This window comes from Siphateles boraxobius, unplaced genomic scaffold, assembly GCF_051911475.1.
Source record: "Siphateles boraxobius isolate OS27281-9 unplaced genomic scaffold, OSU_SipBor_1 60, whole genome shotgun sequence".
Classification (NCBI taxonomy): domain Eukaryota; kingdom Metazoa; phylum Chordata; class Actinopteri; order Cypriniformes; family Leuciscidae; genus Siphateles; species Siphateles boraxobius.
Window position 1 is genome coordinate 877,610 of NW_027509187.1, and position 25,713 is coordinate 903,322.

At 37.4% G+C, this 25,713-nt stretch overlaps 5 protein-coding genes and 1 long non-coding RNA gene across 9 annotated transcripts; 2 read left to right on the forward strand and 4 right to left on the reverse strand.

Moving 5' to 3' along the window:
- Positions 1 to 14: 14 nt before the first annotated feature.
- adkb (adenosine kinase b) lies at positions 15 to 8,488 on the forward strand. Of its 2 annotated transcripts, none has more exons than XM_077209272.1 (11): positions 15 to 94; positions 2,333 to 2,407; positions 2,619 to 2,672; positions 3,836 to 3,914; positions 4,050 to 4,222; positions 5,953 to 6,061; positions 6,239 to 6,409; positions 6,995 to 7,030; positions 7,139 to 7,253; positions 7,343 to 7,429; positions 7,849 to 8,488. In XM_077209272.1, exons 1-11 carry the CDS (start codon positions 45 to 47, stop codon positions 7,971 to 7,973), a joined length of 1,074 nt encoding a protein of 357 aa, XP_077065387.1. In that variant the 5' UTR covers positions 15 to 44; the 3' UTR covers positions 7,974 to 8,488. The 2 variants fall into 2 exon arrangements, with proteins under 2 accessions (XP_077065387.1, XP_077065388.1); XM_077209273.1 differs by lacking the exon at positions 15 to 94 and adding an exon at positions 618 to 787.
- On the reverse strand, positions 6,940 to 10,912 carry dusp29 (dual specificity phosphatase 29). Its single transcript, XM_077209279.1, has 3 exons — positions 10,652 to 10,912; positions 9,835 to 10,058; positions 6,940 to 8,998 (listed from the first exon to the last, which is right to left on the reverse strand). The coding sequence occupies exons 1-3, from the start codon at positions 10,810 to 10,812 to the stop codon at positions 8,733 to 8,735; spliced, it is 651 nt and encodes a 216-aa protein (XP_077065394.1). The 5' UTR covers positions 10,813 to 10,912; the 3' UTR covers positions 6,940 to 8,732.
- Positions 10,913 to 11,151: 239 nt separating this feature from the next.
- On the forward strand, positions 11,152 to 25,713 carry LOC143718270 (uncharacterized). 2 transcript variants are annotated; one of them, XR_013196298.1, is made up of 6 exons: positions 11,152 to 11,503; positions 18,584 to 18,681; positions 19,044 to 19,158; positions 21,928 to 22,035; positions 25,154 to 25,268; positions 25,676 to 25,713. It is a non-coding gene; the product is annotated as an uncharacterized LOC143718270 (long non-coding RNA). The 2 variants fall into 2 exon arrangements; XR_013196300.1 differs by lacking the exon at positions 25,154 to 25,268.
- LOC143718262 (dual specificity phosphatase 29) lies at positions 11,324 to 15,784 on the reverse strand. 2 transcript variants are annotated; one of them, XM_077209283.1, is made up of 4 exons: positions 15,635 to 15,784; positions 15,416 to 15,557; positions 12,698 to 12,915; positions 11,324 to 11,594 (listed from the first exon to the last, which is right to left on the reverse strand). In XM_077209283.1, the coding sequence occupies exons 1-4, from the start codon at positions 15,663 to 15,665 to the stop codon at positions 11,383 to 11,385; spliced, it is 603 nt and encodes a 200-aa protein (XP_077065398.1). In that variant the 5' UTR covers positions 15,666 to 15,784; the 3' UTR covers positions 11,324 to 11,382. The 2 variants fall into 2 exon arrangements, with proteins under 2 accessions (XP_077065398.1, XP_077065399.1); XM_077209284.1 differs by having other exon boundaries at positions 15,416 to 15,541; positions 15,635 to 15,683.
- On the reverse strand, positions 16,220 to 20,008 carry LOC143718263 (dual specificity protein phosphatase 13B). Its single transcript, XM_077209285.1, has 4 exons — positions 19,741 to 20,008; positions 18,562 to 18,717; positions 17,243 to 17,463; positions 16,220 to 16,607 (listed from the first exon to the last, which is right to left on the reverse strand). The coding sequence occupies exons 2-4, from the start codon at positions 18,690 to 18,692 to the stop codon at positions 16,405 to 16,407; spliced, it is 555 nt and encodes a 184-aa protein (XP_077065400.1). The 5' UTR covers positions 18,693 to 18,717; positions 19,741 to 20,008; the 3' UTR covers positions 16,220 to 16,404.
- LOC143718264 (dual specificity protein phosphatase 13A-like) lies at positions 20,419 to 25,277 on the reverse strand. The gene is made up of 3 exons (XM_077209288.1): positions 25,034 to 25,277; positions 23,323 to 23,540; positions 20,419 to 22,097 (listed from the first exon to the last, which is right to left on the reverse strand). The coding sequence occupies exons 1-3, from the start codon at positions 25,159 to 25,161 to the stop codon at positions 21,886 to 21,888; spliced, it is 558 nt and encodes a 185-aa protein (XP_077065403.1). The 5' UTR covers positions 25,162 to 25,277; the 3' UTR covers positions 20,419 to 21,885.

A 25,713-nucleotide genomic window follows, 5' to 3' on the forward strand; every position in this document is an offset into this window, starting at 1 on the left:
ACTGATCTGAGAGCAGCAGGAGAGATGTCAGTGTGAGAGGGAAGATGTCGGTGTGTGACTGTACTGACGGCTCGCGCGCGCAGAAGACGTTGAGGTAAACACACACACACACACACACAGTCGGTGCTTTGATTGCGAGTCTGTTTGTCTGTCAGAATCACGATGTGCATCTGAGAATCATGTCGAGATCAAACAGGGGATGTTTTGATTTCAGCAGAGCTACCTGCCACCATAACACACACACACACACACACACACAAACACAAACTGAAAACACCGACATGCATAATGCACTCGAGTAATTTATGATTTGATACGCAGAAATGAACCTAATGCATATCTTAAACATGGATCTAAGTGTGGTTGCACTGTTGTCTGAACAAAATGTTCCAGCAGCGCATTCGTTCCTGTGCGTGCATGTTTGCATTTGACATCATAACATCATATGCAGCAGAGTCCATGCATGTTGTTTAGAGATAATTTTGATCTCTCCTGTCTGTCTGTCAGACGCATGCAGTGCACGCACGACACATGTTATGATAGTAACATTTCAGACCTTAAAAACACATGTGGACTAGTCAGCCAACCAGGATGATGGATCTATTGATCCGCCCATGCGTGTGATGTAACCAATCATCAGTAAGTCGTGGGATTCCGGCTTCCGGGTTGTGGTTGGAGTGTGTGTGGAGAGCTAGACGCACGCGCTCGCAGCGTGGACGGGGCGCGAGAGCACAGAATCAGTTTTACTGCAGACAATCAGTGTGTGTGTAATCATGCCGACAGTCAGGTACAGTAAAGCAGTGTGTATTCAGTCAGACTCTCTGTTTGTGTTCTTCCGGGTTGGGCATTGTTTGTCTTTATGATGTAACGTGCTTTATTTCCTCACGTGACACATTAAGAAATACAATTTTCTTATTCAGCTTGTGTGTGTGTGTGTGTGTGTGTGTGTATATATATATATATATATATATATATATATATATATATATATTATATATATGTGTGTGTGTGTTTGTTTATGTATAAGTCACACACAAACATGCATACAAGGATGTTCATAGATTTTTAAAATGACAGAACTGGAATGACATCTTAAAATTATTCTGTTTTTTGTTGACCTTTAACTGTCAGATTAATGTGCATGTACTCGTATGTTGCAGTAACGTTAATGCATGCACGCGTTATATATGGCAGAATGCATGTGCACAAGTACTTTATTCACTATCACTTGTGGCAGTTTTCATTCCAGTTCCCTGACAAATTGATGTTTGTCAATGTTTCGGTTTAGGTGTGTGTTTGTGTGTGTGTGTGTGTGTTTGTGTGTGTGTGTGTGTGTGTGTGTGTGTGTGCGCGCGCGCTGCATGTGTTTAGTCAGCACTAAAGCATGTGCTTTTCGCTGTAAACACATTCCCATGTAAAACCAATTAAACACACACTATATGTTCAAGTATTAGATTTCAGGGTGTGTGAAGTTTTCACAATATTAATTATGAAAAAGCACTTTAAAGGCCTGTAAACTGTTTTTGTTGTGACATTTTTGAAACTGGTTTGTCAGGTTAATATTAGAAGGGTGTGTCCATTTAAACCTGTGCAGAATCACAGAATGATAATGAGGAGGGCTGTACAACTAAAACCTGTCCCCGAAAAGAGTCAGATTCTGGTCTGTGTCTCTCCTTCTAACAAACACACCTTCCCTTCCAAGGGTTCATGTCTCAAAGGCAGTGTCACTGAAACCCGATCATGTGACCTCCACCTGTTACTCTCTCAGAATGGATATTAAAGGAATAGTTCCCTCCGAAATGAAGGTTCTGAATCTGCTCTTTCCAAACACTTGAAATTACTTCAGTAGAACAAAAAAGGAGAAGATTAGCAGAATGTTCATGCTGTTTTTATTCATACAATTACAGTAAATTAAGACTTGGGTTATCAAACTATAAAATTGGGTAGAGGAGATGCAATATTATGCGGTATTAAATCAAGCATTTGCATGCACCGATCTGCTGGGTGGCAGTTTTCGCTGATGACAAATTTGTGCTTTTCATGGTTTTTTTACTGTATGCAAAAACAAATTCAGAGTGAGTAACGTGCATATTTTGTTGAACGCTTTACTGCGTTAAATACTTGCAAATAAGAACTTAGTAAAACTAAAAAAAACATGCAAGGCCGGGAAAAAGTAACATAATGCATTACTTTCAATAAAAAGTAACTAGTAAATGTAATTATTATACTTTTTTAGGGAGTAATGCAATATTGTAATATATTAAATTGAATAAAGAGTAAATATCAGTTATTGTAAGATGTGTGTGTGTGTGTGTGTGTGTGTGTGTTGCAGTCAGAACGCTCTGTTTGGGATGGGGAATCCGCTGCTGGACATCTCTGCTGTGGTGGATAAGGATTTTCTTGATAAGTGAGTAGTGATGAAAATGTGTGTGTTTCAAGGTCATACGTGCAAAGCTGTTCTTATGATCGATACGCTTCTGTGATCACACAACCTGAGCCGGAAACACACTGGATTTCCTTGAGCACTGTTAGTGTAATTATTCATCAATAACTAACCTGTGTGTGTGTGTGTGTGTGTGTGTGTGTGTGTGTGTGTGTGTGTGTGTGTGTGTGTGCAGGTATGGATTGAAGCCCAATGATCAGATCCTGGCAGAGGAGAAACATAAAGCTCTGTGAGTGACATCATTATGAATTATGTTCACTGCTGTGTTCATCATCAAAATCTTATATACAGTTCTGGTCAAAATGTCTGAATAGTTCAGATTTTTGATGTTTTTGAAAGAAGTCTCTTTTGCTCACCAAGGCTGCATTTATTTGATCAAAAACAGTAATATTGTGAAATATTATTACAATTTAAAATAACTTTTCTACTTTAATATTTTTGTAGAAACTGTCATATATATTTGACAGAATTCTTTGAAAAATAAAAAGTTGGAAAGAACAAAATCTCTTTGATAAAAAGTGACAGTAAAGACATTTAGCCTACAATGTTACGAAAGATTAAATTTCAATTTAATGCTTCTGTGCTGAATAAAAGTATTATATTTTATATATATATATATATATATATATATATATATTACTTATCTCAAACTTTTGAATGGTAGTGTATCACGGTTTCCACAAAAATATGAAGCAGCACATTTTGATTTCAACATTGATTGATAAAAATAAGAAATTAAAATAAAAAATAATTTCTGAAGGACCATGTGACACTGAAGAGTAAGGATGCTGAAATTTCGGCTTTAATCACAGAAATAAATTACAGTTTAAAATATATTCACATTGAAAATAGCTTTTAAATTGCAAAAATGTTTCATAATGTTACTCATTAATTGATTAAATAAATGCAGATATGGTGAGCAGAAGAGACTTCTTTCAAAAACATTAAAAAATCTTAATTGTTCCAAACTTTTGACCGGTACTGTATCATAAATATTTGATATAATTGCCCAGCCATAGTTATATCATATTGTGAAAGCTAAAGACAAATGGCATAAACAACATATTAGGAAAATTAATTCAGAAAATTATTGGTGATAAAATACAAACTAGAAATAAGTGATATATTCTTTCTCTGTTCATCATGTACAATCTTTGCACAAATACATATCTACGATATAAACTGCCGCCCAGTCCTAATAATGTTTGCGTGTAAACTACAGTAAAATGTATTTGAGCAGAAAAGCCGAGTTGTGAATGTAGTTTTAGTGTTGTACCGTCTCTGATCTGTAGAGAGCAGCGACTTCTCTTTACTTTCCTGAGCTTCATCTCATCAGGATCCCATCGACTTCACTCTAACATGGAAGAAAAACCTTCTGGTGTTTGTGTGCAGGTTTAATGAGATCGTGAACAAGAGTAAAGTAGAGTATCACGCTGGCGGATCCACACAGAACTCTGTCAAGATCGCTCAGGTAAGTCTGGGACTCAGTTATTTGTCATTACATGTGTGTCTATCAGGAAATTACGAGAAGGCAGTTTTACCTCAGATTTACACCAGCAGAACTCCAGATTAATAGTGTGTGTTTGATATCTTCTCTCTCTCTCAGTGGATGATCCAGGAGCCGCATAAAGTGGCCACGTTCTTCGGCTGTATAGGGACGGATCACTTTGGAGAGATTCTGAAGCAGAAAGCGGCTGAAGCTAATGTTGACGCTCATTATTATGAACAAGGTCAAGAACCGACAGGAACGTGTGCGGCCTGCATTACTGGAGACAACCGGTCAGAAACACACACACTTATACACGTGTATGAGTAGAAGAAGCCGGTTAATATATACGCACTAGCATTCAAAAGATTTTTTACTGTTTTAGAAAGAAGTCTCGTTTAGTCACGAAGGCTGCATTTATTTGATCAAGAATACAGTAAAAATTGTTTAAAACAGCTGTTTTCTATGTGAATATATAGTACAGTGTAATTGATTTTTTAGCATTATTACGCCAGTCTTCAGTGTCACATGATCCTTCAGAAGTCATTGTAAAATGATGATATTATCAATGTTGATTCATATTTTTTTGGAAACACTTTTTTTTAAGGATTCTTTGATAAAGTTCAAAAGAAATATATATTTTTTTTAAATATTATAAATTTCTTTACTGCTACTATTGATCCATTCTATTATTGATGCATAAAAGTGTTAATTTCTTTTAAAAATTCTTACAAACCTTTGGTAAAATGGTAGCATAGCATATTTGAATCAAATCTTTTTAATCATAATTCATACTAAGAGAAATGACAATCTTTGAATGAAATCGGAGATCAAAACATTATAATGTACCTAATGCGGTGTTTTATCCAGGGATACACTGATATAAACATTTTATAGCAGATAAATGAGAATATGGCTGATACTGTAAAACGATCCCATTTTACATGTTCAAATCAAATACAGTATCATAATGTAACCATAACTATAATAACAGCTTAATACTTTAGATCATTTCTTATTTTTTCTTACAGCTTAATATTTCACTTTCAATTATGCTGGACTGGTCCAGGAGTATTGGCATCATTTCCATTATTGTTATTTTTTAATAGGTCTGTCCTGTTAAAAAAAGAATAATAATGGAAATTATGGCGATACTGATAACATCACCTTATATAGTTGCATCTCTATAGATTGTTAAAAGACGACTCTATGATTCATCAGTGGATTAATGCAGTTTCACCATCCTAAAGTGTTCAAGCTTTGATTTATGCTGTTTATTACAATCTGTCTGTACTGATTAGAGAGCCTAAGTCCCTCCCCTCTGCTTCCGGCTCATGGGACATTATTTCGGAAAAAAATATGTATAGTAGTCAATGGCGAGAGACTACTTATCTTTTTATTCCGTCTGAACTGTGCCCTGAATTACACATATGATGTTTGTCAATTTATAAGATAATTATGAAAGTCACAGTTTGTCATAAAACAGAAGAGTAATATTTAGTTTTATGTGAAAATCACTCAATGAACTACATCTCTCGTCTCGCAATACAGTATGTACGTCACCAAGCTTGTGTGTGTGTGTGCAGTCTGGTACAAAACACACAGGCATGACGGCGTAACGTTACGATTATAACGTTAGACTATAGAAAAAACGACAGACGTTAGCTTAGGTAAAGTTAGCTTCATTCATTGAGAGAAAAGTAAGACGTCACATGCGCGCCTTTTGGGTTTGTAGTCTTTGTAATTACGTATTTTCACAGTCTTATACCTCAACAGTTTTACATCAAACTGCGACTTTCTTTGCTTTAAAATGTATCTTTTAAATTGACAAACATCATATGTGTAATTCAGGGCACAATTCAAACGGGATCCAAATATTTGTTGTCTCTCGCCACTGACTACCATACAATATTTTTCCGAAATATGGTCCACCGGAAGGGGAGGGGCTTAGGCTCTCTATTAATAAATAACGTTCCATAGTGATATTCAGGCTCGATGTTTGACTGTTACTGTGTGTTTGTAGGTCTCTGATTGCAAACCTGGCAGCAGCAAACTGCTATAATAAAGAGAAACATCTGGATGTTGATCGCAACTGGAGTCTGGTGGAGAAAGCTCGAGTTTACTACATCGCCGTAAGTGATTCACATTTGCATTAAGAATAGAGCAGCTTATTCAAGGAAAGTAATGATGTCAATAGCATTTTGAATAATCCAAACCATTTTCTGGTCAAAATGCTCATCTCATTAAAGTATAAATCTGATAAGTATAATGTGCAAGTATGAATCTGACTCCTGATCTCCGTCCTGAAGGGTTTTTTCCTGACCGTGTCTCCAGAGTCTATCCTCAGAGTGGCCAAACACGCGTCTGACAACAACAAGATCTTCGGCCTGAACCTCTCGGCCCCCTTCATCAGCCAGTTCTTCAAAGAGCCGCTGATGAAGGTCATGCCGTACGTCGACATCATCTTCGGAAACGAAACGGTGAGTCTTCAGATCATCAGGGTGTTTAAATGGCTCACAATAAGACTTAAAGTGCCCCTTTTGTCCCTTAAAACTCATTTTTGATCACCAAAATTACATATTTAAAAGTTTTTTCCTTGAAAAAAGTTTTTCATGCCTTAAAATATCTTGAATGTAACTCGACACCCTTGCCTCATTTAGTATGCGTGGTTCTAAGAATATGCAAATGAGCCCCGCCTCCACTCACTCAGAGATCCGCTCGTTGACGATCACACGTTGATCTGATTGGTTATGAGGTCGTTTGTGACGTCAGAAACACCAGTGATTTCAAACTGTGTTTTTGAGACTGTCTTTGGTTCACTGCAGTTTTGAGGAGAAAATACTCAGCAATGCTGTCGACTTGTGCTTTAAGACAAACCATGTGTAAATTCATGTTAAAAACACCACAGAGACATAAACAACATTAAAAACTGGATTTTAACCACAAGAGAACTTTAAATATCACGTATTGAGTTTAGTTATTAGTTTTTAACTAACTTCCACACATTAGGTTTTTTTTTGCACGTCTCTTTAATGATTGTGTGTTAACTGATGTCTGTTTTATAGGAAGCCGCTACATTTGCAAAGGAGCAGGGCTTTGAGGTGAGTGAAACACTGTAATATCGTTTGCACAATGAACACAAAAGGTGTAATGTAGACTTGTGAATGAATCACATGTCAGTGCTGTATAATCTCCCGGTGTTCCTGCAGACTGAAGACATCGCTGAGATCGCACGGAGGGTTCAATCTCTGCCCAAAGTCAACAAGAACAGGCAGAGGATTGTGGTCTTCACTCAGGGCAGAGAGGACACCGTGGCCACCGTGGGTACGTCCATCAACCAATCAAACGCGCTGATTCAGATGAGCTGTCTTCCATATGTTTTTTATTCATTGTTTTTGTTTGTCTTCTTTTAGGTGATAAAGTGAAAGTGTTTCCCGTTTTAGACATCGACCAGAATGACATTGTGGACACGAATGGTGCTGGTGACGCTTTTGTGGGAGGTAAAGGATTCATCAGATTTTACATGTTAGCAGTTCTACATTAACTGAATTTAAATCCATTCATCTTTTCTCTTGTGCTTTTAATTCTTTGTAGATATAATGTGCCTATTGTCTTAATCTTTATTTTAATCTTTCTATCAATGTTTTCCTTTCATGTACAGCACTTTGGCGAACCAAGGTTGATTTTAAATGTGCTTTATAAATAAAATTTGATTTGATTGATTGATCAGATCATCTTTGACAATGATAGTTATTAATTCAGTCTTTATTAACTGTGTGCACTCTTTAATATCATGCTAAATTACAAAAAAATTTGAAGCTGTAAATACGACAAGGATTATTGGACTATGTTTTACAAGTAAGTATTTTTTTCAATGCATTATTTTTTTTATTATTGTTTCAATTTACGTGTCCTGCAGGATTCCTGTCTGAGTTGGTTCAGGAGAAGCCGTTGGAAGACTGTATCCGCGCTGGACACTACGCCGCTAATGTCATCATCCGGCGAGCGGGCTGCACCTTCCCTGAGAAACCCGATTACCACTAACTAACCTCACATACTCCTGTATGATCCCAATGTGGGATCTTTACATCTCATTTTCTTTCTTTTTGCTGAAGTTTCAGCAACACAACCTGCGTGCCTCTACATTCGTTTACACGCGTTTCCTGTTAAACGGGCATTTTTCAGGATTGCGACGACCACATTACGTACACTCCGTTGAGTTTGTGTTAAAGTACGGATTGTCTTTGATCTGTTTATATGCAACATTGCAATATAATTCTATATTTAATCTATTAAAGATCCATGATATCATTTTAAGTAAGTGCATTTATATTTTCAAAAATAATAGTGGTAAATTAAATTAACAGAATTATATAATGGAATTTTTGCTTAGAACATTTTTGTCTTTCAGGTCTACATTTATTATGAAATACCAAATTGTATCTTTAACGCACAATGTTTAAATATGCATAAGCTGCCTGTATCTGATTGCTCTTTCCTCTACTGGAACACGACCATTCAACTGACCAGTTTAATAAAAAGATTTTAACTGTTCCAAAGTTGTACATCTCTGTTTTTTTTTTATGTGTGTGCATTAGTGTGTGCCTGTGCATTAGTGAGTGTGTGTGTGTGTGTGTGTGTATATGAGTGTGTGTGCTTATATTCCCGTAGTTCGATAGGAGGCTCTCTAAAACCCGAAGAAAGCTTTCTGTTAGCATTCACATCTCAATCGCCTCAGACAAGTCTTATCTAATGCTTCATTTTCGGAAAACCTGACTAACCTACCTAAAACTTTAACACTATTCACTGGCTGCTTTGCACGGATAAATATTTTTGGTTAGCGTGTTTAAGTGTCTGCGGTTGTGTGTTTTGAGCTCTTCTCTGCTCCAGCAAGTGTTCATCCAGCTCTCTCAGCTGCTTCAGGAAGCCCCAGTTTGGGATGATGTGTCGCCGTCGTTTGACGTGCTCGATGGCGTCTACAACCGTCATGTTCTCGTAGATCATCAGGAAGGCCAGGAAGAGTGTGGCCGAGCGACTGCGGCCCATCACACAGTGAACTAGAAGCTTATCTGGAGAAATAAACAAGATGACTAAACCTCATTATGCAATAGCAGTCAAGTCTCATTCATTTTTTTTCTTATGCTTTTTATTTTTGCCTAGATTCCAGCTCTCCTCACTCTGACATTCATTAACCAACTTCATGAGGTGCATCCATCCAAGGAGTTCCTTAATTATGATTTCACTTTTTTAACTTAGTAAGTGTGTAATGTTGCTGTTTGAGCATAAACAACATCTGCAAAGTTACGACGCTCAAAGTTCAATGCAAAGGGAGATGTTTTCTTTTACAGAAATCGATTTTTACAACAAACGGCTGGTAGGGACTACAACGAGCTTCTTCTGGTGTTGATGATGTCACAAACCCTAACACCTTTACATGGTGAAGCCATGTTAGGCTGCTTTAGAGAAGAGGAAGAGTTGTCAATGTTTTTTTAACCCTGGAAAAAGTTTGTCTGACATCCTGTGAAATCCATGCTTGCAAAGAACGCAATCCTCTTGTTCGTTAACATTGTCAGGGTCTGAATCGGCCTCAAAAAGATCGCGGTTATGAAGTGTTTCCCAAACACGCTATAACCGCGGCCAATCACAACACACTGGGCCAGCGAACCAATCACAGCACATTTCGTATTTTGGAAGAAGGGGCTTCATCGAAAACTAGGCGTTCTGGCGTTCTACCAGACTGGGGAGAGAGGAGCTGTAATAATGTAAAATATGTGAAAAATAATGTTTTTTTTTTAAAACATATTCTGGTACATCACAAAAACAAAATCAAGACTTTGTTAAAGGGCATAATAGGACCCATTTAAACTCGGGTGAAGTAGGCCTAAGTCATACTAAAATAACTCACTCTGTGGGTTTGTGAGGGTCTGGTGGATGTGTTCAGCAGCAGAATAGAAGTACTGGCTGAGGTTGAACGTGGGAACGTCCTCCGCTGTGATCCCGTAGTAATGCACGTCCATGTCTCTATAGTATTCAGCGCCAGTGTCCACACTGTTCCACTCGCCCTCCGCAGCGTTCAGGATGTGTGTGATGCCCATCGTCTTCAGCTTGTATCGGTCTTTTGCTGTCTCTCTTCAAAGAAACACAACAGCTTAGGGGCCGTTTACAAAAAACTGTTTTCAAATAAAAAACGGAAAACATTTTATGCGTTCGGCCGTTAATTTATACGACAAAGGCACTTTGGGAGCCTAAAAACACAAACATTTGAAAACTGGCTACAAAGTGCAAGTTTTTGAAAACTATGCCACCATGTAAACTTCAAAAACGTGAATTTGTGAAAACGATGTCATGCGCATGTGTAGTAGTGTTTCTTTACAAAGTGACACTACTGGCCAGTATGTCAATGGGGCTGATCAACTGTTTGGTTACCGATATTCTTAAAAAATATATATTTTGTGTTCAGCAGAACAAAGAAACTCAAACAGGTTTGGAACAACTTGAGGGTGAGTAAACATGACAAGTTTCATTTTTTGGGTGAACTATTCCTTTAAACGCGCGCCTAAACACAACAGAACGAACGACCGTTAACAGCCGTCAATGACCTAAGCTAATATAGTTATCATAGTTTTTGGGTCAGTTTTGAGTACGTCAGTAGACTTAATTGGGTAAATGTTGATCCTGCATTATTAGCATCACAATAGGGTTAGTCAAATGAAACGACTCACTCGTTTCCGATGTAGACGTTGGGCCAGACCTCATTGACGTGTGTGTAAGCGACGCTGCCGCGCGTGAGGTGTTTCTCCAGCTCGTATCCGTTTGGTGTCACATATTCCTCTTTCACTTCACTCACCTCAGACTTCACACCAAACTTCCTCCGTGAGGTCATTTTCAAGCGCGCATTCGATTAAAACAGCATAAAACACATGTATTTTTGTGTTCAGGTTGGTTTGAGAGGTGCTGAGTTGAGTCGACTGCTTTAGCCTGACTACAGGTGGGTATTGAATTCGGGGTTATTTTTAGAGGCCTGTTCCCTCTTTCTCTCACTAGAGAGGGCTGAACCCCACTGTGTGTTTGTGTGTGTGTGTGTGTGTGTGTGTGTGTGTGTGTGTGTGTGTGTGTGTGTGTGTGTGTGTGTGTGTGTGTGTGTGTGTGTTTGTGTGAGAAAGAGAGAGAGAGAGTGTGAGTGTGTTTGAGTGAGTTAGTGTGTGGTTGTGTGAGCGAGTGAGTCTGTTACACATTTACACACTTCTCTGAAAGATTCACCCGATACAAGACTGGCATCAACTGTCACCACACATTGAACCCAAATTAATGCAGGAAACTGAAACTACACATCATGCTTTAGTATTATTTTCCTTAATTAAACCATAATTTTCCTGTTCACTTGTTCTACATTATATTGTAAACTTCAATTCTATGATTTATTTACTATTTAAGTAGTAAACACAGTTGCCTGTTAGTTTATATATCCCATCTCTCCTCTGAGGTTTGAGTCCAGCTGACGGAGCTGTTGAAGGAATCCAGCGTTGGGAAGAATGTTCCGGTGGGAGCAAACCGCATCAATGGCTTCTGCGATGGTGAGTTTTTCGTATATCATCAGATACGCCAACACTAAAGTGGCTGAACGACTCACTCCTCTGGCACAATGAACCAAGACCTTCCCCTCTCCTAAAAAACAAATAAAACACACCATCACACATCATGCATGTTAAACTTATTTCAGACAAATCTCAAAGACGACTGTAGAGTCACGAACGTGAAATACTATTCGCATAAAAAGCCATTTTACTTCGTAGCCTATTCAAGTAAAGCTTTTGTATTCAAAGTCACTGATGATGAATCATTCACAACACGACCTGGAATGTGTTTTCGGAAAGTAAATATTAGTCCTCTTCTGAATTAAAAATTCTTTCTTCAGTCGAAAAGAAATGAAGGTTTTTGAGGAAAACATTCCAGGATTTTTCTCCAAATAGTGATTTCAATGGGGTCCAACGGTTTGAAGGTCCAAATTGCAGTTTCAAAGTCTCTATACGATCCCAGCCGAGGAATAAGGGCTTATTTAGCCGAACCATTGTTCATTAAGAAACAAAATATATGCATTTTTAACCACAAATGCTTGTCTTGCACTAGCTCTGCGATGCGTAAACACATTGAAAAGTCACACAGAAGTGCAGAGCTAGTGTTTACAAAGCGAACGTGCAAAGACTAAGTCAAATGCCATTTAAAAAAAAATAAAAAAAATAAAAGGGTAAAACAATGATGTTGGACAATTTTGAAGTTGGAGGAAATTATTTTTTCTTCTTTTTTATTTTTTCTACCTTACATTTTCTGCCCACGTCAGGTGATCGCCTGACCTTTCCAACCTTGATTACCTAATGCATGAAGTCGTGGACGTGCAAGACGAGCTTTTGTGGTTAAAAAGTATATAAAAGTTGTTGTTTTTTTGACAATGACAGATGCTTTCGTTAGATAAGGCCCTTATTCCTCGGCTGGGATCGTTTAGAGACTTTGAAGCTGCACTGAAACTGCAACTTGGACCTTCAAACCGTTGGACCCCAACCTTAATTTCTTTTCGACTGAAGAAAAAAAAACATGAACAACTTGGATGACGTGGGGGTGAATAAATTATCAGAAAATTTTAGTTCTGAAGTGAACTAATCCTTTAAATGCATTTTATCTCCCAACACGTTAATAAATATTACAGAAGCATGCTGTGTGTGTGTGTGTGCACACAATGCAAACTCTAAGTATGAAAGTGCACGATGTCTTACTTTGCTGGGACAGAGCTTTATGAATGAAACTGGCTGTGGGGTAGAAAAACGGTGTGATGTCGAAGTCTCTGCTGTCTGGTGCCTCAACGCCATAATACTCTACGCTTGAGTCCGAGTAGAAATCAGCTCCAGTGTCGATGTGAGCGGGTCCGTGTGCAGCGTTGACGATGTGACTGATTTCTAGGCGGTGTAGAAGCGTCTTGTCTCTGGCGGTTGGACTGAGAGAATCACTCAAGAGTTAATTTTCTGCAGTAGCTCTCGAATCAAGCTTGACACAACATTATCAGTCATGTGATGCATGAGAACTAATTGCATTTGTGATCAATCATATCAAACCTGGCGCTATACATTTAAAGGAGACATTTCTTAACTGAATACAAGCATGAATTACATTTTTGTACTATTACAAAGATAAAAAATAACAGTAAACAAGTTCTTCACCCCAGGTTATGTTTAAAATACTCACTTATATAGTCCACGAGTCATATGGATTACTGTTATCAATAGAGAAAGATCTCAGAACGTTGACTAAAAAGTAATGAACAAATATTCTTCCAGTAGCGTAACTAGAATGATTGTTCACATTTATCTGGTCTTTAGTAATGTAGCACAAAAACATTTGTTAATGGAATGTTTATTCTGAAATGGTTTAGTTTGACATTTGTGTATCGTTTTTTAAATGTTGCTACTAGAGGTCTGCGCGGGACACAATTTTCAGACCCGCTCCCGCAGTGTTCAGTCCCGCTCCCGCAAAGATTAGTCATTTTTAGTAGCGCTCCCGCCCGCATCTGTGATATAATGTCCCGCTCCCGCCCGCACTTTCTGTCTGACGAAAGGTCTTGGGGAAAAAAATGCGTGCACACAAAATTCCTTACCAATACTTGGTAACATATTTATTGGTCCCATATTACGAACAGCATAATATTCATAACAGTACTTTATCTGAAGCACTAGAGGCGCTCTGTTCCTCGTCCCTGCTATCTATTTTGAACTTGAACTAGCTTTCGAATTCGAACTCGGAGCAGCGGGAAAGGAATTGTCTCTAAACAAGTGTGCGTGAGATTAGGCCCCGCCCTACCCGACAACATTCACAAGTTTAGGCTGCTTAAAACGTTTTTATTGCTGCCAATCAGAATCTCCCTCACAACTACAAATTATGTACGCTACTTTAATCATTTATATATTTTACTTTATACTCATATTTAATTTGCGGGAGTGCAGCGTATGATCCCTCCCGCCCGCACCCGTAAGTGCACCTCATCATCCCGCCCGCTCCCGCAATGAACTTTAAAAATTTGTCCCGCGCCGCACTGTTTTGCGTCGGGACCCGCGGGAGTGCAGACCTCTAGTTGCTACCTTTTTTCTGAACATTCCGAGAAAATTCAAAAGTAACGTTTGCAAAAGTAAAAATGGAATGTTACAACATTTAAAGCAGTTTTTTTAGCTTAACTGAACAGCTTCCATTGGAGTGGTTATATGACTCTTTTCGGGTTGAATGGTGGTGGTCTCGCCCCCCCGGTGCCTGTAAGTGGAAAAACCGCACTTGCAACTTCGGGCCGGCGGACCGCCATCAGGAAGTATTGCGTGATTTCAGCTCTCGCGATGTAACAAATTGCTTTACGCCACTGCACACATTACACGCGTACACGCCCCCATCCAGATCCGGCTAGCTATAAGAACAACTATCGTCCCATGGCAAAGCCGGCATATAAGAAGCAGAAAGCTAGAAAAGCATTGTCGGAGGAACAGAGAAAGAGGAAACGGCAGACTGACCGAGCGAGGAGTCAGACACGAGTAAACATCGGACCTGCGTTTTCAGAATGGCGAAAAAAACGAAGCGTGCGCGGTCGGAAGAGTCTAGAAAAAGGAAAGGAGAATCTGACAGCGCGAGGAACCGGACAAGAGTCCCACTCGCTCAGGCTTTCGCTGTTAAAGTTGATTCCTGCGATTATCGTGAGAACAGTTGTCAATATCTCACATAATTATCAGGACATAAATAACCCTACGCGTTGTAAATGGTGTAAATGAGCGCAATTTGCAAACTATTATGATAAATTGCAATAATCATGTCTAACGACATCATAACGGACATTGTTACGAAATAATGCAACGTACATGATACACTTTATTGGTGTCATCTGGCATTTAGGCTCAGGTAAGCCTAACGCGGTAGGCTACTTTATTATTATGAAGTGCAGAGGCCGTGAGTGCAGAGACGCTCTGCGTGAGTTTTATTTACGACAGTAACGTTAAATACAAGTACTCTACAGCGACTCTAGGGATCGCTGTTTGACAAAAACAGAAATCCTGCATAGTGCCGCTTTAACTCTGAAAACAAGTTCTGAAAACATTCAAAAATTTCTCAATGTAACGTTAGCAAAACGTTCTTAGAATATATTTTTATTGTTTTATTCCCACTGATATTCCTGTGTCATTTAAAAGGTTCTGGACTGCATGTCAAAAATACTGATCATTTCCTTTCTCGTCAAACAATTTGTGAGTGGAAAACATTATTTACATTTATGCATTTAGCAGACGCTTTTAACCGAAGCAACTTACAGAAAAGTAACAAAAGCAAATTTGTCATAGAGCTAACAATATTCATAACATACATTGCCTGGTTTATTAGACAACTGCCATAATGAAAGATGAAAGATCATTTAGCGCACCTCAAAAGATGAAAAGTGTCTCGTTCGAGTCTTGTGGTATAATACGTACGCATCACTGATGTAGATGTTAGGCCAGACTTCATTAAAAGCGCCGGAGGGTCGTCGGTTCTTTAGCAGAAGGGTCAAAAGGTCACAGATGGGCGGAGTCTCGTATCCAACATCCTGTGTGCTCATCCTTTGAAATAAAATAGCTTGATATATGATAAAAACATACACGTCAATGCATTGTATTAAAGTGTTTTTGCCTTTCTGTTGTTTCTGCACTCACGTTGTGTTTTCTCTTCTGCCCGCTCCGTCATCTACGTAGAGCCGCGTTTGTGTGTGATTGTGTGATGCAGTAAGTAAGTGATACGTGTCTCTATTTTGGCTTCTTTGCGTGTCAAAGTGGTAAATATAGATGAGAGACACAAACAGACCGACAGCTGGGAATCTTTGAGATGATCTTTGAATTGAAGTTCATTTAGGTAGATGGTTTAAATATTAAATTTTGTTCTTTTAATAACGTATATTTGAACGCCATCATGAAATCAAAATTACAAGTTTGATTTCAGGATGACATATATTTTTAACAATTTTATATATTAAATATATAATCATATATTCATATATTTCAATATTTTAAATATTTTTATGAAACTACTCACATTCCTGGTCTTATTATCCTCATAACATTTCATTATGAAGTTTATTCCTTTTGGACTGACTGACGTCATGAATGAATCCCTTTCCTCCCATTTGTTGTTTGGAAAGCACTACAGTGTTTTTAACCTGTGAATCTATTACTTTATAGTGACTCTGAATATTAAGCAGGGATAGAATATATTTCAATCACAGCAAAAAAAAAAATATGTAACAACTTAAAAAAATACATTTTAATTGAGAAATGAAATCCTGTATCAATCATGTAATTCCATAATATGTGTGTAAGGCAATTTTTGAAGCATGCATTTCTGTCATTTCTTCCTGCATGTCAATATCTCTGTTACTGTACCTAATGTAGTGTATTTCTGATCAGTAATGATGTATGTTGGTCCAGTGTTAGAAGGCAGTGCTCTGGAAGTGCAGTTTTTTGTCCAGTTCTCGCAGTTGTTCCATGAAGCCGGAGTTTGGGCATATATTCCTGTGTTGTGCGACGGCTTTAATGGCTTCCACCAGCGTCATGTCCTCGTGGATCATCAGATACGCCAATACCAGCGACGATGAGCGGCTCACACCCATTGCGCAGTGCACCAGCACCTTACCTAGCGAAAAAACAATAGAAATATTTACAAACCACAATTTTTTACGAATTCCGAATTTTTACAAAAACATGTCCTGATCATATTTCACCCTCAAATCAAAAGAAATAAGATGAAAATTCTATTTATTTATTTTCATTATTTTTGAAATTATATTTTGCATAAAGAAAAAAAAATAAGGTAGATTTTTTTTGTTGCATTTTGACATCGTCACATCATGTCTATTAACAATACCATATACAATAATACAATACAATATTGTATTGTTAATACAATATTGTATATTAACAATACAATATTACATGTTTCTCCCTCAAATTCTCAGAGCCATAATTAAAAAATAAAATTCACCATTGTGCATAAGAATTGCTCAATATGTAAACATAAAATAATATCATTACGCAAAAAAAATCTTAATGATCCAATGTCAAATATAATTAATGCAAATTGCCATTGAGCATAATGAAAATTGCTTGATCGTTCAACTTAAAATGACCCATGAAAGTAATACCATGATGCAAAAATTCTTGATGATCCTAAAAACTTAATGTCAAATATAATTAAATTTTACAGTGAATTCTGCATTTGTTTAGCTGATGTTTTTTTGGGATGTCCATCAGTGTGTTTCCTCTCCTCACCTCCAGGGGTGCTCATGGCACTCTTGATGAACTTGGCAGCGGAGTAGAAGAAGGGGCTCAGGTCAAATGAGGGCATATCAAACGCCTCCACGCCGTGATATGTGATTTTAGTGTCTCTGTAGTAACTGGCTCCTGTGTTAATGTTGAACTTCCCGTGAGCTGCGTTCAGCACGTATGTGATGTTCAGAGACTGTAGCATGTGTTTGTCCTTCGCTGCGTACCTGAATGAGATACAATCACAACACATACAGACCCTTATTATATACCTTTTTTTAATTGCGCATTTACAACGCAAGATAGGGAACATGCCAACTTCGTAATGCACACTTAAATTTAAGGAGTCCTATTATGCGTTTTTATATAACTTTACATGTTTGAGCATGAAAAAGGTTTCGGGAGTTCTTCTCTATATCAGTGTCAGTGTTTCTGATCTCCTGAAACGCCTCCATTGTAGTCTTGAGTTTCTTCCGGGAGCACGTCACAATATTCCTCATTTAAATAATTCATACGCAGAATAAAGGGGTGGGGCCTGGTTGACTTAGTTAGTAGAGTGTTAAACTGGCGGTTATGGTAAGGGGCGGGACATTCCCAAACACACTCGAAGCGCTCGACCAATCACAATACAATGCTCCAGCCGACCAATCAGTGCACAGTGTGCTTTTCAGAAGGAGGGGCTTCATAGAGACAGGAAGTAAACAGAGCGTTACTGACAGACTGGGAAGAGAGGAGCCGCAACAATGGAGAATATGGAAAATAATCAACATTCAGGCAGGAAAACATAAAAAATCAAGACTTTGTAAAGGGGCATAAATAGGTCCCCTTTAAAAGGAAAATTAAAGAGTGAGAAAGATTGGAAATAGAATGGACTCACTTTAATGAACATGTAAAACAGGACACCATTAAAATAGAATATAATTCGACATAGACGATGATAGTTTTTTTGTATTTGAAAATTCTCACATTCTTCAAAATCATGAAGAAATAAATGAAAGCTTACTTTTCTTCCATTTTCATGATTGAATATGATATTTACCCACTAAAATTACATGTCCATAAGGTCGCAAAACTGGGCATTCAAAATATTATAAAAACATTATAAAGGGATGAATTTTATTAACTTAGAGGTAAAATCAAAATAGTAGAAAAGGTCAGGAGTTTCAGGAAGCACAAGGATCCTCTCAAATTGAATCTCTTCTTCTTTTTTAAATCCCCTGACTGAATGTATAATAAACTCTTTCTTTTGAATGTGAAAGATTTGCCTCATACTGAAACAACCCATCAACCTAGTTTCCCCAAAAATCAACTCCTGATTTTCTTACATGTCTCCGATGTATATTCCAGGTCTGACCTCATCAAGATGGCCGCTGGTTCCAGGTTTGACCCACAGAAGTCTCTGGAGGTCAGAGGTGTTCGGCGTCTCGTACCTGCCGTCTGCACCGGTGCGTGGCATATCGACCCGCTTCACACCCGTCCGGCTGAACACATGAGAAGCACAAAGAACTGAACAGCTCTTGTTTGGTTCGGTCACCCAAAAATTACTTACAAAATGGCAAAACAAACGCCATAACAGAAGTCCATTTGACTCTCGTCCTATATGAGGAACAGATTAAATTTAAGTAGTTATTCGTTGAAAACAATCGCTCTCCAATGTCATTTACAAGTCATTGTTGCAAGCCATCACACCGTGCACCTTTGATTCTCTTGTATCTCGATCGCAACATGGTACGTTTGACTATGCAAGCACAAATACAAGAGAATAAACTTTAATGATGCTTTATTATGCTTTTTTTGACCTTTTCAGAGTTTGATATCTCACTGAACACCTTGATTATATGGGAAACGCCAGCTCAGACATTCTGCGAAACTCCTATTTTATGTTCCATGGAAAACAAGGAAGTCACATGAACAACATGAAGGTACTTTGAATACTTATTTTAAGCTTAAGGATTGAATACAATTTTTATTTTAATCAAACATCAAGTTTATTTTACTTAAGAAACAAGCTGACAAGATAAAGATCTTGTTTTCTGAAGAGTAAAAAATCAAAATAAAGTGACTAAGACAAAAACAAACATCTGCGAATGGGGTAAGAAACATAAAACTCGTTTTCGCGTTGAATTAAATTTATTTTTCTGACCCCATTGGCAGATATTATTTTCTTCTTTAAGCTTAAGTATAAACTTAATTAATTTGAGACATTTTTCAGAAAGCATGACTTAATATCTTATGTCATTTTGATGAAAAGATGACTAACTTTATATATTTTTGTTCATCCTGTTAATGTTCTTCTCATCGTGTAATTAATCAAGTTAAAGTGCAATTATGAGCATCAATGAAGTATGCTTGTGATAAAATAACAGTTTTACACATTGCAAATCAAATATTTATCTATTTACCTAATTATAACTAATGCATATGTACCACTAGCGGTATATACTCAAGATAATGCATCTATTTTAATGAATCTAAAACACATTTTCAAGCACAAACAGACTCACAGTGTGTTGAGGAACCGCTCGTCAGCGTGTATGCATGCACACGTATGTGTGTGTGACGTGTTGTTCAAGCTGATGACTTTATCTATTTATATATATATATATAATCTGATTCAGGCTCTTTCTTCAGGGTTCCTGATCTAGAAGCACCAGGGAACGGATAAAACAGTAAGAGATAATCTGATGAGAAGATCCTCTGTAATATCACACTGATTTTAACCAATACAGACAGAGGGACTATTCTGCTTATTTTCCACACACTGCAGTCGCCCTCGTCTGTGTCCGAGTAACAGCGTCTTAAATTAGACAACCTCATTCCCACAGCGACGAGTTAAAAATACACACGCTCTCTGCTCTCGTCATCTAGAGTATCAGTCAACACAAGTGAGTTCATTTGCTTTGCTGCACAGCTGCTTTTTATTTATAATAAACGGTTTATTTCATTCAAAAATGTATATATTCAAAGAATCAAAGTGTGCAGAACTATAGAAATCATATGTACAGTAAATGATCAAGAGTTATGAAAGTCAGTATGAAATCAAGATTGGCTTTATTTACTTTAATACATGTTCCTGGTTTATTGTGAACAATTAATGAGTGCATGTGATTTTGACATTTGCAACATATATATTAATGTACAATGCACACTATTATTGAAATGATTGAGGTTGGTAAGATATGTTTGATTTTGAAAAAATTATACTTTTATTCAGCAAGTGACAGGAAAGACATTTATAATAGATTCTATTTAAAATAAATTCTGTTATTTTGACATTTATATTCATCAAAGAATCCTGAAAAATGTATCACAGTTTCCACAAAAAAAGCAGCACAACTGTTTTCAACATTGATAATAATCATAAATGTTTCCTGAGCAGCAAATAATGATATTATACTGATTTCTGAAGGATCATGTGACACTGAAGACTGGAGTAATGATGCTGAAAATTCAGCTTAGATCACAGGAATAAATTACAGTTTTAAAAAATATTTAAAAAGTAAACAGTTATTTTAATCTGAAATAATATTTACTGTTTTACTGTATTTTTGATAAAATAAATACAGCCTTGGTGAGCAGAAGAGACTTCTCTGGAAACATTAAAACTGCTGAATTGCTGACCCTTAAACATTTAAACGGTAGTGAATAGAGTGCCGAAGTTATGACGTCACTTTGTAGGACGACTCGGAAGTTAGCGGCGCTTGGGTCCCCTCGATCGAAAAGCTATGCATTTTCCCCATAGACTTTTGGAAAATCGCTAAAAATAAGATCTGTGTTCAACAAAGAGTTGTGACCCTTACACGTTTTGTCTATCAAGATAATCTTTACAAGTTAATCCAAAATTTATACATTTTGAAGCCTATATAAAGTTTAAAAACCACAAGCAGACACAATAAAGTTTAAAAAACCACAAGCAGGTTATAACTGGTGTGTTTTATGTCATAGATCAAAACGTGAAAATATTTAGAGGCTTTGTTAACCACAGACCTTATTTCAGACGATTCAGCAAAAACCCATTCAAAAAACCCATAGACTTTACGGCGAGGGAACCGGATGTGCTAAAATGCTAACACGTTTTGGCCTACATAGTGACGTCATAACTTCGGCACTCTCTGTCCCATTTGCATGTTCCTGTGGTGTTTTGGTCCTGTTGTGTGTGTGTGTGTGTGTGTGTGTGTGTGTGTGTGTGAGATGGTCCAGAGTTTGCTGTACATAGAGGTAGTGTGTTGAGTTTGTGAGTGTATGTATATTTATATTTACTAAACAGCCCTTTAAATTAATCCGTGAACATTTCACTTTTCACAGATACACTTTTCACAGATACACTAATACACTTTATCTCTCTGTATTACACTTTACTCTCTAAAAATGCATATGAAGTGCATGTTCAAGCCTTTATAAGATATATATATATATAATTTTTGCCTGCTGCAATAGTCCATTTTAACTAGTTTCTTGCATTACGTAGCTTCACCCACAGTTAAATCTCATTGGTCCAAATTCCAGCTCGTCATTATTGCATATTAATTAAGTCGATAGCATTTATGTTTTCTTGTTCAGTGCAGAGAGACAAATTACGTGTCACATCTGGCCTTGTTAGGACGTGGTCATCATTACTCCCGTCATGTGACCGGTCCTGTATTGTTGGTTCACAGCAGGACACATCTCCTGTGTTTCCTCTTCCTCTGCAGGTCCAGATCCAGGAGCAGAGCCAGGAAGTTTCTGTTGGGATAAATGGCTCGTTTCTGGACGATGCGCCGTAGGGCCGTGTGCAGAGGCATGTCGTGATAAAGCATCAGGTACGCCAGCACTAGTGATGAGGAGCGGCTCATTCCCATGATGCAGTGCACCAGAACTTTTCCTGTAAGGAAGAGATGAGATCTGATCACATACATACAGAATTTATGACTTTAAAAGAAGACATGACAGCAGCCTGTTCTTTGCTGGTAAAAATAACACCCACAATTCATTGCAATGATTCATTTGACAGGCTTGAGCTCACTGCTATTAATATTCTCCACCGGCAACCGCTGAGGAGACGCACATCGAGAGTCCAGCGTTGGTTAAACCCTTGAGCCGTAGACAAGAGGTTTTAATGCTTTTGAAAGAAGTTTCTTCTGCTCATCAAGGCTGCATTTATTTGATCCAAAATACAGTAATATTGTGAAATTGTAACAAGTTAAAACAGCTGTTTTCTATGTAAATATATAGTAAAGTGTAATTTATTCCCGTGATCAAAGCTCCATCATTACTCCAGTCTTCAGTGTCACATGATCCTTCAGAAATCATGATGATTTGCTGCTCATTTCTTATGATCAATGTTTAAAACGGCTTCCTATTTTTGAGGAAACTGTGATACAATTTATTTTCAAGATTCTTTGATGAATAGAAAGTTCAAAAGAACAGCATTTATTTGAAATATAATCTTTAGTATCTTTGACTTTTGGTAAATTTAATGCATCCTTGCTGAATAAAACTATTCATATTTTTTTGAATGTTAGCGTATGTGCACATTTAATGGACAACTTTATAATTTTGACTAGGAAACAGAGTAGAAAAAGCTGCGTAAAAAAACATTTGCAACCCATTTTACTTCGGTAATGCATTGCAAATGGAACAGGACATACAGTGCAACAATGAAGGACAGGACTTGCAATTTTCTACCGGTGATGTGTTTCATATCATCATTTTTTTTATACCTGAACGTGGAGGCTGACGGTTATGTTCACCCTCCAAGGCATGTACACACATCCATTCATTTTTGTAAAAATTCATTATTTGATATTGTTGCCGTATTTAGCACAATTTTAGACAGGCTGCATCACCCACAGAAGCAGACTTACTAAATTGCTATTGGTTAACATGTATAACCACATGACGTCATCTGAAAACAAACGTTTTTACTGAGGCGGAGTTACTACATATATATGAAAGATTATAAAGACAGAATAACATGCACTGATTAATAACACAGTAAGTCCAGGTACGCGTGTTTAGAAAGTAATTAGGTTTGATGTTGATTTTAAACTCACTGTAGAGCAACAGCTGTTTTACTCCTAAGAGTGAATCCTTCAGTGATTTCTTACCATCAGGAGAGTTGAGAGCTTTGTGAATGAAATCTGCCGCCGGTTTGAAGTAAACATCCAAGTCAAAGTGCGTGGAGTCGTCAGCGGGGATACCGCAGTACACAAAACTAGTGCCGTAATAGTTCTGGTCCCCGATGCTTCCTCTCTTGGAGTGAGCGGCGTTCAGGATATGAGTGATGCCGAGGTTCTGCAGAGCGCTTCGGTTCTGCGCTATTCCTCTGATGGGACAAAATAATACATCATAATATACATAATAATAGTACATACATCATCGGAAGTGACATAAGCTTAAAACTGCAGCCTGTATGGTCACATATCAAAATCAAAATTGACTTGGTTTACTTTCTTAAAAATAAAGCGATGCCAATGTTTTTGTTCCCCAAAGAACCTTTCAGTGATCAGTTCTTAAAAGAACCATTTTTTCTTAGTGTGAAGAACATATTCTAAAGAATCACTATATAGAACCTTTTGTGGAATGAAAAGGTTCCACGGATGTTAAAGGTCCCATATTGTATAACTTTCTGAAGTTTTATTTTAAGGTTTTGATGTCCTTAAGAATATATATTACTGTCTACTTAATATTCGTAAGCCTCTCTTCTGATTGGCCTGTTGTTTTCTGAGTGACTCACCATTGGTGGGGGCGGAGACTGAGTAGTTCTGACATCACATTTATACGGAAGTCACAACGGCGCGTGAAAAGGCACAGATACTTTACACAGCCTGTGTGCATTTTTCTGTGGATCGACTGTTTTAAAACTTATATGGTAGTTTCATAACCCGTTATCATGAAAAAAGGCAGGAAATTTCAGTTTTGACAATATGGGAACTTTAAAGGTTCTTCGTGTAACCATCGATATTAATAAAGAATCTTTTTTTCTTTTAAATGTAAGGAAGAATTTAACCATATTTCACCTCCATTCTAGTATAAAACAGCCATTTTTCACCATCCAATGAACTGTCAAAGTCCCGCCTTCTTTTACCTGGTTGAATATCCTGTTTCACTCAGAAATGCATCAGTTTATGGAAGTAAAATGTTTTGGGAACGTAGTTTGAAGTTGACCTAAACAGTTCAGTTAAAGATTGATATTGTATATATCATAGAAGTATGAAGAATTATATACAATAGCGGCCAAAAGTGATTCATGGCCTATAGGAAAATTGACGTCTTCACTCTTTTTATTCAAATATAATTAAAAATGCGTAAACGATTTTGTAACCATATTGCGCAGTTGTGCTTGTAGTCGATGTGTTTTATTTGGGATCAAATGCAAATTGTGCAACAATTTTTAGCCAGGCTGTCATACAGTTACATACAATATGAAAACATACAAGAAAAGGACAAAATATTAACAATTGATAATGTTGTAGTCAATGTGTGCTTTCAGCTTCTTGTTTTTTTGCATAGTAAAATAAAACCAGTAGCTGTAGTTTGCCTTTTTTTCCCAAATAATTTTTTCAGATAAAAACCTTAACCAAGTGTAGTTTTTTTTTCTTCCCTCATAGTCAAAACATTTAAACAAAAATGTCCTCATATTTTGATAGTTAAATCGAACTTTGTAGAGCCATTAAAAACAAACAACAGTTTTGACCACTACTGTATAAATGTACATCTCAATGTCTTGTGAAGTCAGCTTGATAAAACACATTTAAAACATTATTAATCTGATTTCTAGAGACTCGAGAGATTGAGGTGTCAAGCAGCTTTACTCACACATTCCCAATGTACAGGTTTGGCCAGACCTCATCGATTTGGTGCAAGTTTAACTTACACGAGTTCAAAACTTTCTCCAGGTCCTTGACTGACAGATACTCTTTCCTGCTATATTTACAGGCCATCATTTCTTTCCTGAATTTCCCGCCAGATAGATGAAGACAGTGTGTTTATAATGATCCAGCGCTTCGGACTCGTGGCTCTCTGACTGATCCGCAACAACAGCTGTCACCCAGTTTAGTGTGCAGATAGTCTTACTCACAGAGACATGATGTACACACACATGTACACACACTCCGCTAATTGACTAACAGGCGAAGGTATTCAGGATAACCTGATTATGCCTTTTTTGTTATGTTTTCTTTCATAGTCTATAATCACCACATCTGCCAAGCTCCAAAAATGCATTAAAAACTGCATTTAAAGGACCATAAAGTGTCTATAATTTAAATCATTGTTCAGTGATAATCTTTTACTGAAGGTCAGAAATCTTTTTCACATTTGCATTCAGGTTTAAAAACTGGTGCATTGGAAATCATATACTGTAAGATCTTTTTGGAAATTAACAGACACTATAAATTGTTGTTGTATGCAAATGATCAGCATGAAGATTTACAGATCTACTTCTGTCGTTTCCCACAGATAAAATACCAACACATGGGTTTTGAACGACAGGAGGG

Coding starts and splice junctions, on each gene's coding strand:
- adkb (XM_077209272.1), top strand. CDS start 45: ATGTCGGTGTGTGACTGTACTGACGGCTCGCGCGCGCAGAAGACGTTG. Junction 7,031..7,138: donor CAAAGGAGCAGGGCTTTGAG/GTGAGTGAAACA, acceptor GTGTTCCTGCAG/ACTGAAGACATCGCTGAGAT. Junction 7,430..7,848: donor TGGTGACGCTTTTGTGGGAG/GTAAAGGATTCA, acceptor CGTGTCCTGCAG/GATTCCTGTCTGAGTTGGTT.
- dusp29 (XM_077209279.1), bottom strand. CDS start 10,812: ATGACCTCACGGAGGAAGTTTGGTGTGAAGTCTGAGGTGAGTGAAGTG. Junction 10,059..10,651: donor AACGTCTACATCGGAAACGA/GTGAGTCGTTTC, acceptor GTTTCTTTGAAG/AGAGACAGCAAAAGACCGAT. Junction 8,999..9,834: donor GACCCTCACAAACCCACAGA/GTGAGTTATTTT, acceptor TTATTTCTCCAG/ATAAGCTTCTAGTTCACTGT.
- LOC143718262 (XM_077209283.1), bottom strand. CDS start 15,665: ATGACGGAGCGGGCAGAAGAGAAAACACAAC. Junction 12,916..15,415: donor AACATCTACATCAGTGATGC/GTACGTATTATA, acceptor TGATTCTCTCAG/TCCAACCGCCAGAGACAAGA. Junction 11,595..12,697: donor TAAAGCTCTGTCCCAGCAAA/GTAAGACATCGT, acceptor TTTGTTTTTTAG/GAGAGGGGAAGGTCTTGGTT.
- LOC143718263 (XM_077209285.1), bottom strand. CDS start 18,692: ATGCCACGCACCGGTGCAGACGGCAGGTACGAGACGCCGAACACCTCT. Junction 17,464..18,561: donor GGAATATACATCGGAGACAT/GTAAGAAAATCA, acceptor TATCTCATTCAG/GTACGCAGCGAAGGACAAAC. Junction 16,608..17,242: donor TGCCATGAGCACCCCTGGAG/GTGAGGAGAGGA, acceptor TTTTTTCGCTAG/GTAAGGTGCTGGTGCACTGC.
- LOC143718264 (XM_077209288.1), bottom strand. CDS start 25,161: ATGATGGCCTGTAAATATAGCAGGAAAGAGTATCTGTCAGTCAAGGAC. Junction 23,541..25,033: donor AACCTGTACATTGGGAATGT/GTGAGTAAAGCT, acceptor TTGTCCCATCAG/AGGAATAGCGCAGAACCGAA. Junction 22,098..23,322: donor AGCTCTCAACTCTCCTGATG/GTAAGAAATCAC, acceptor TCTTCCTTACAG/GAAAAGTTCTGGTGCACTGC.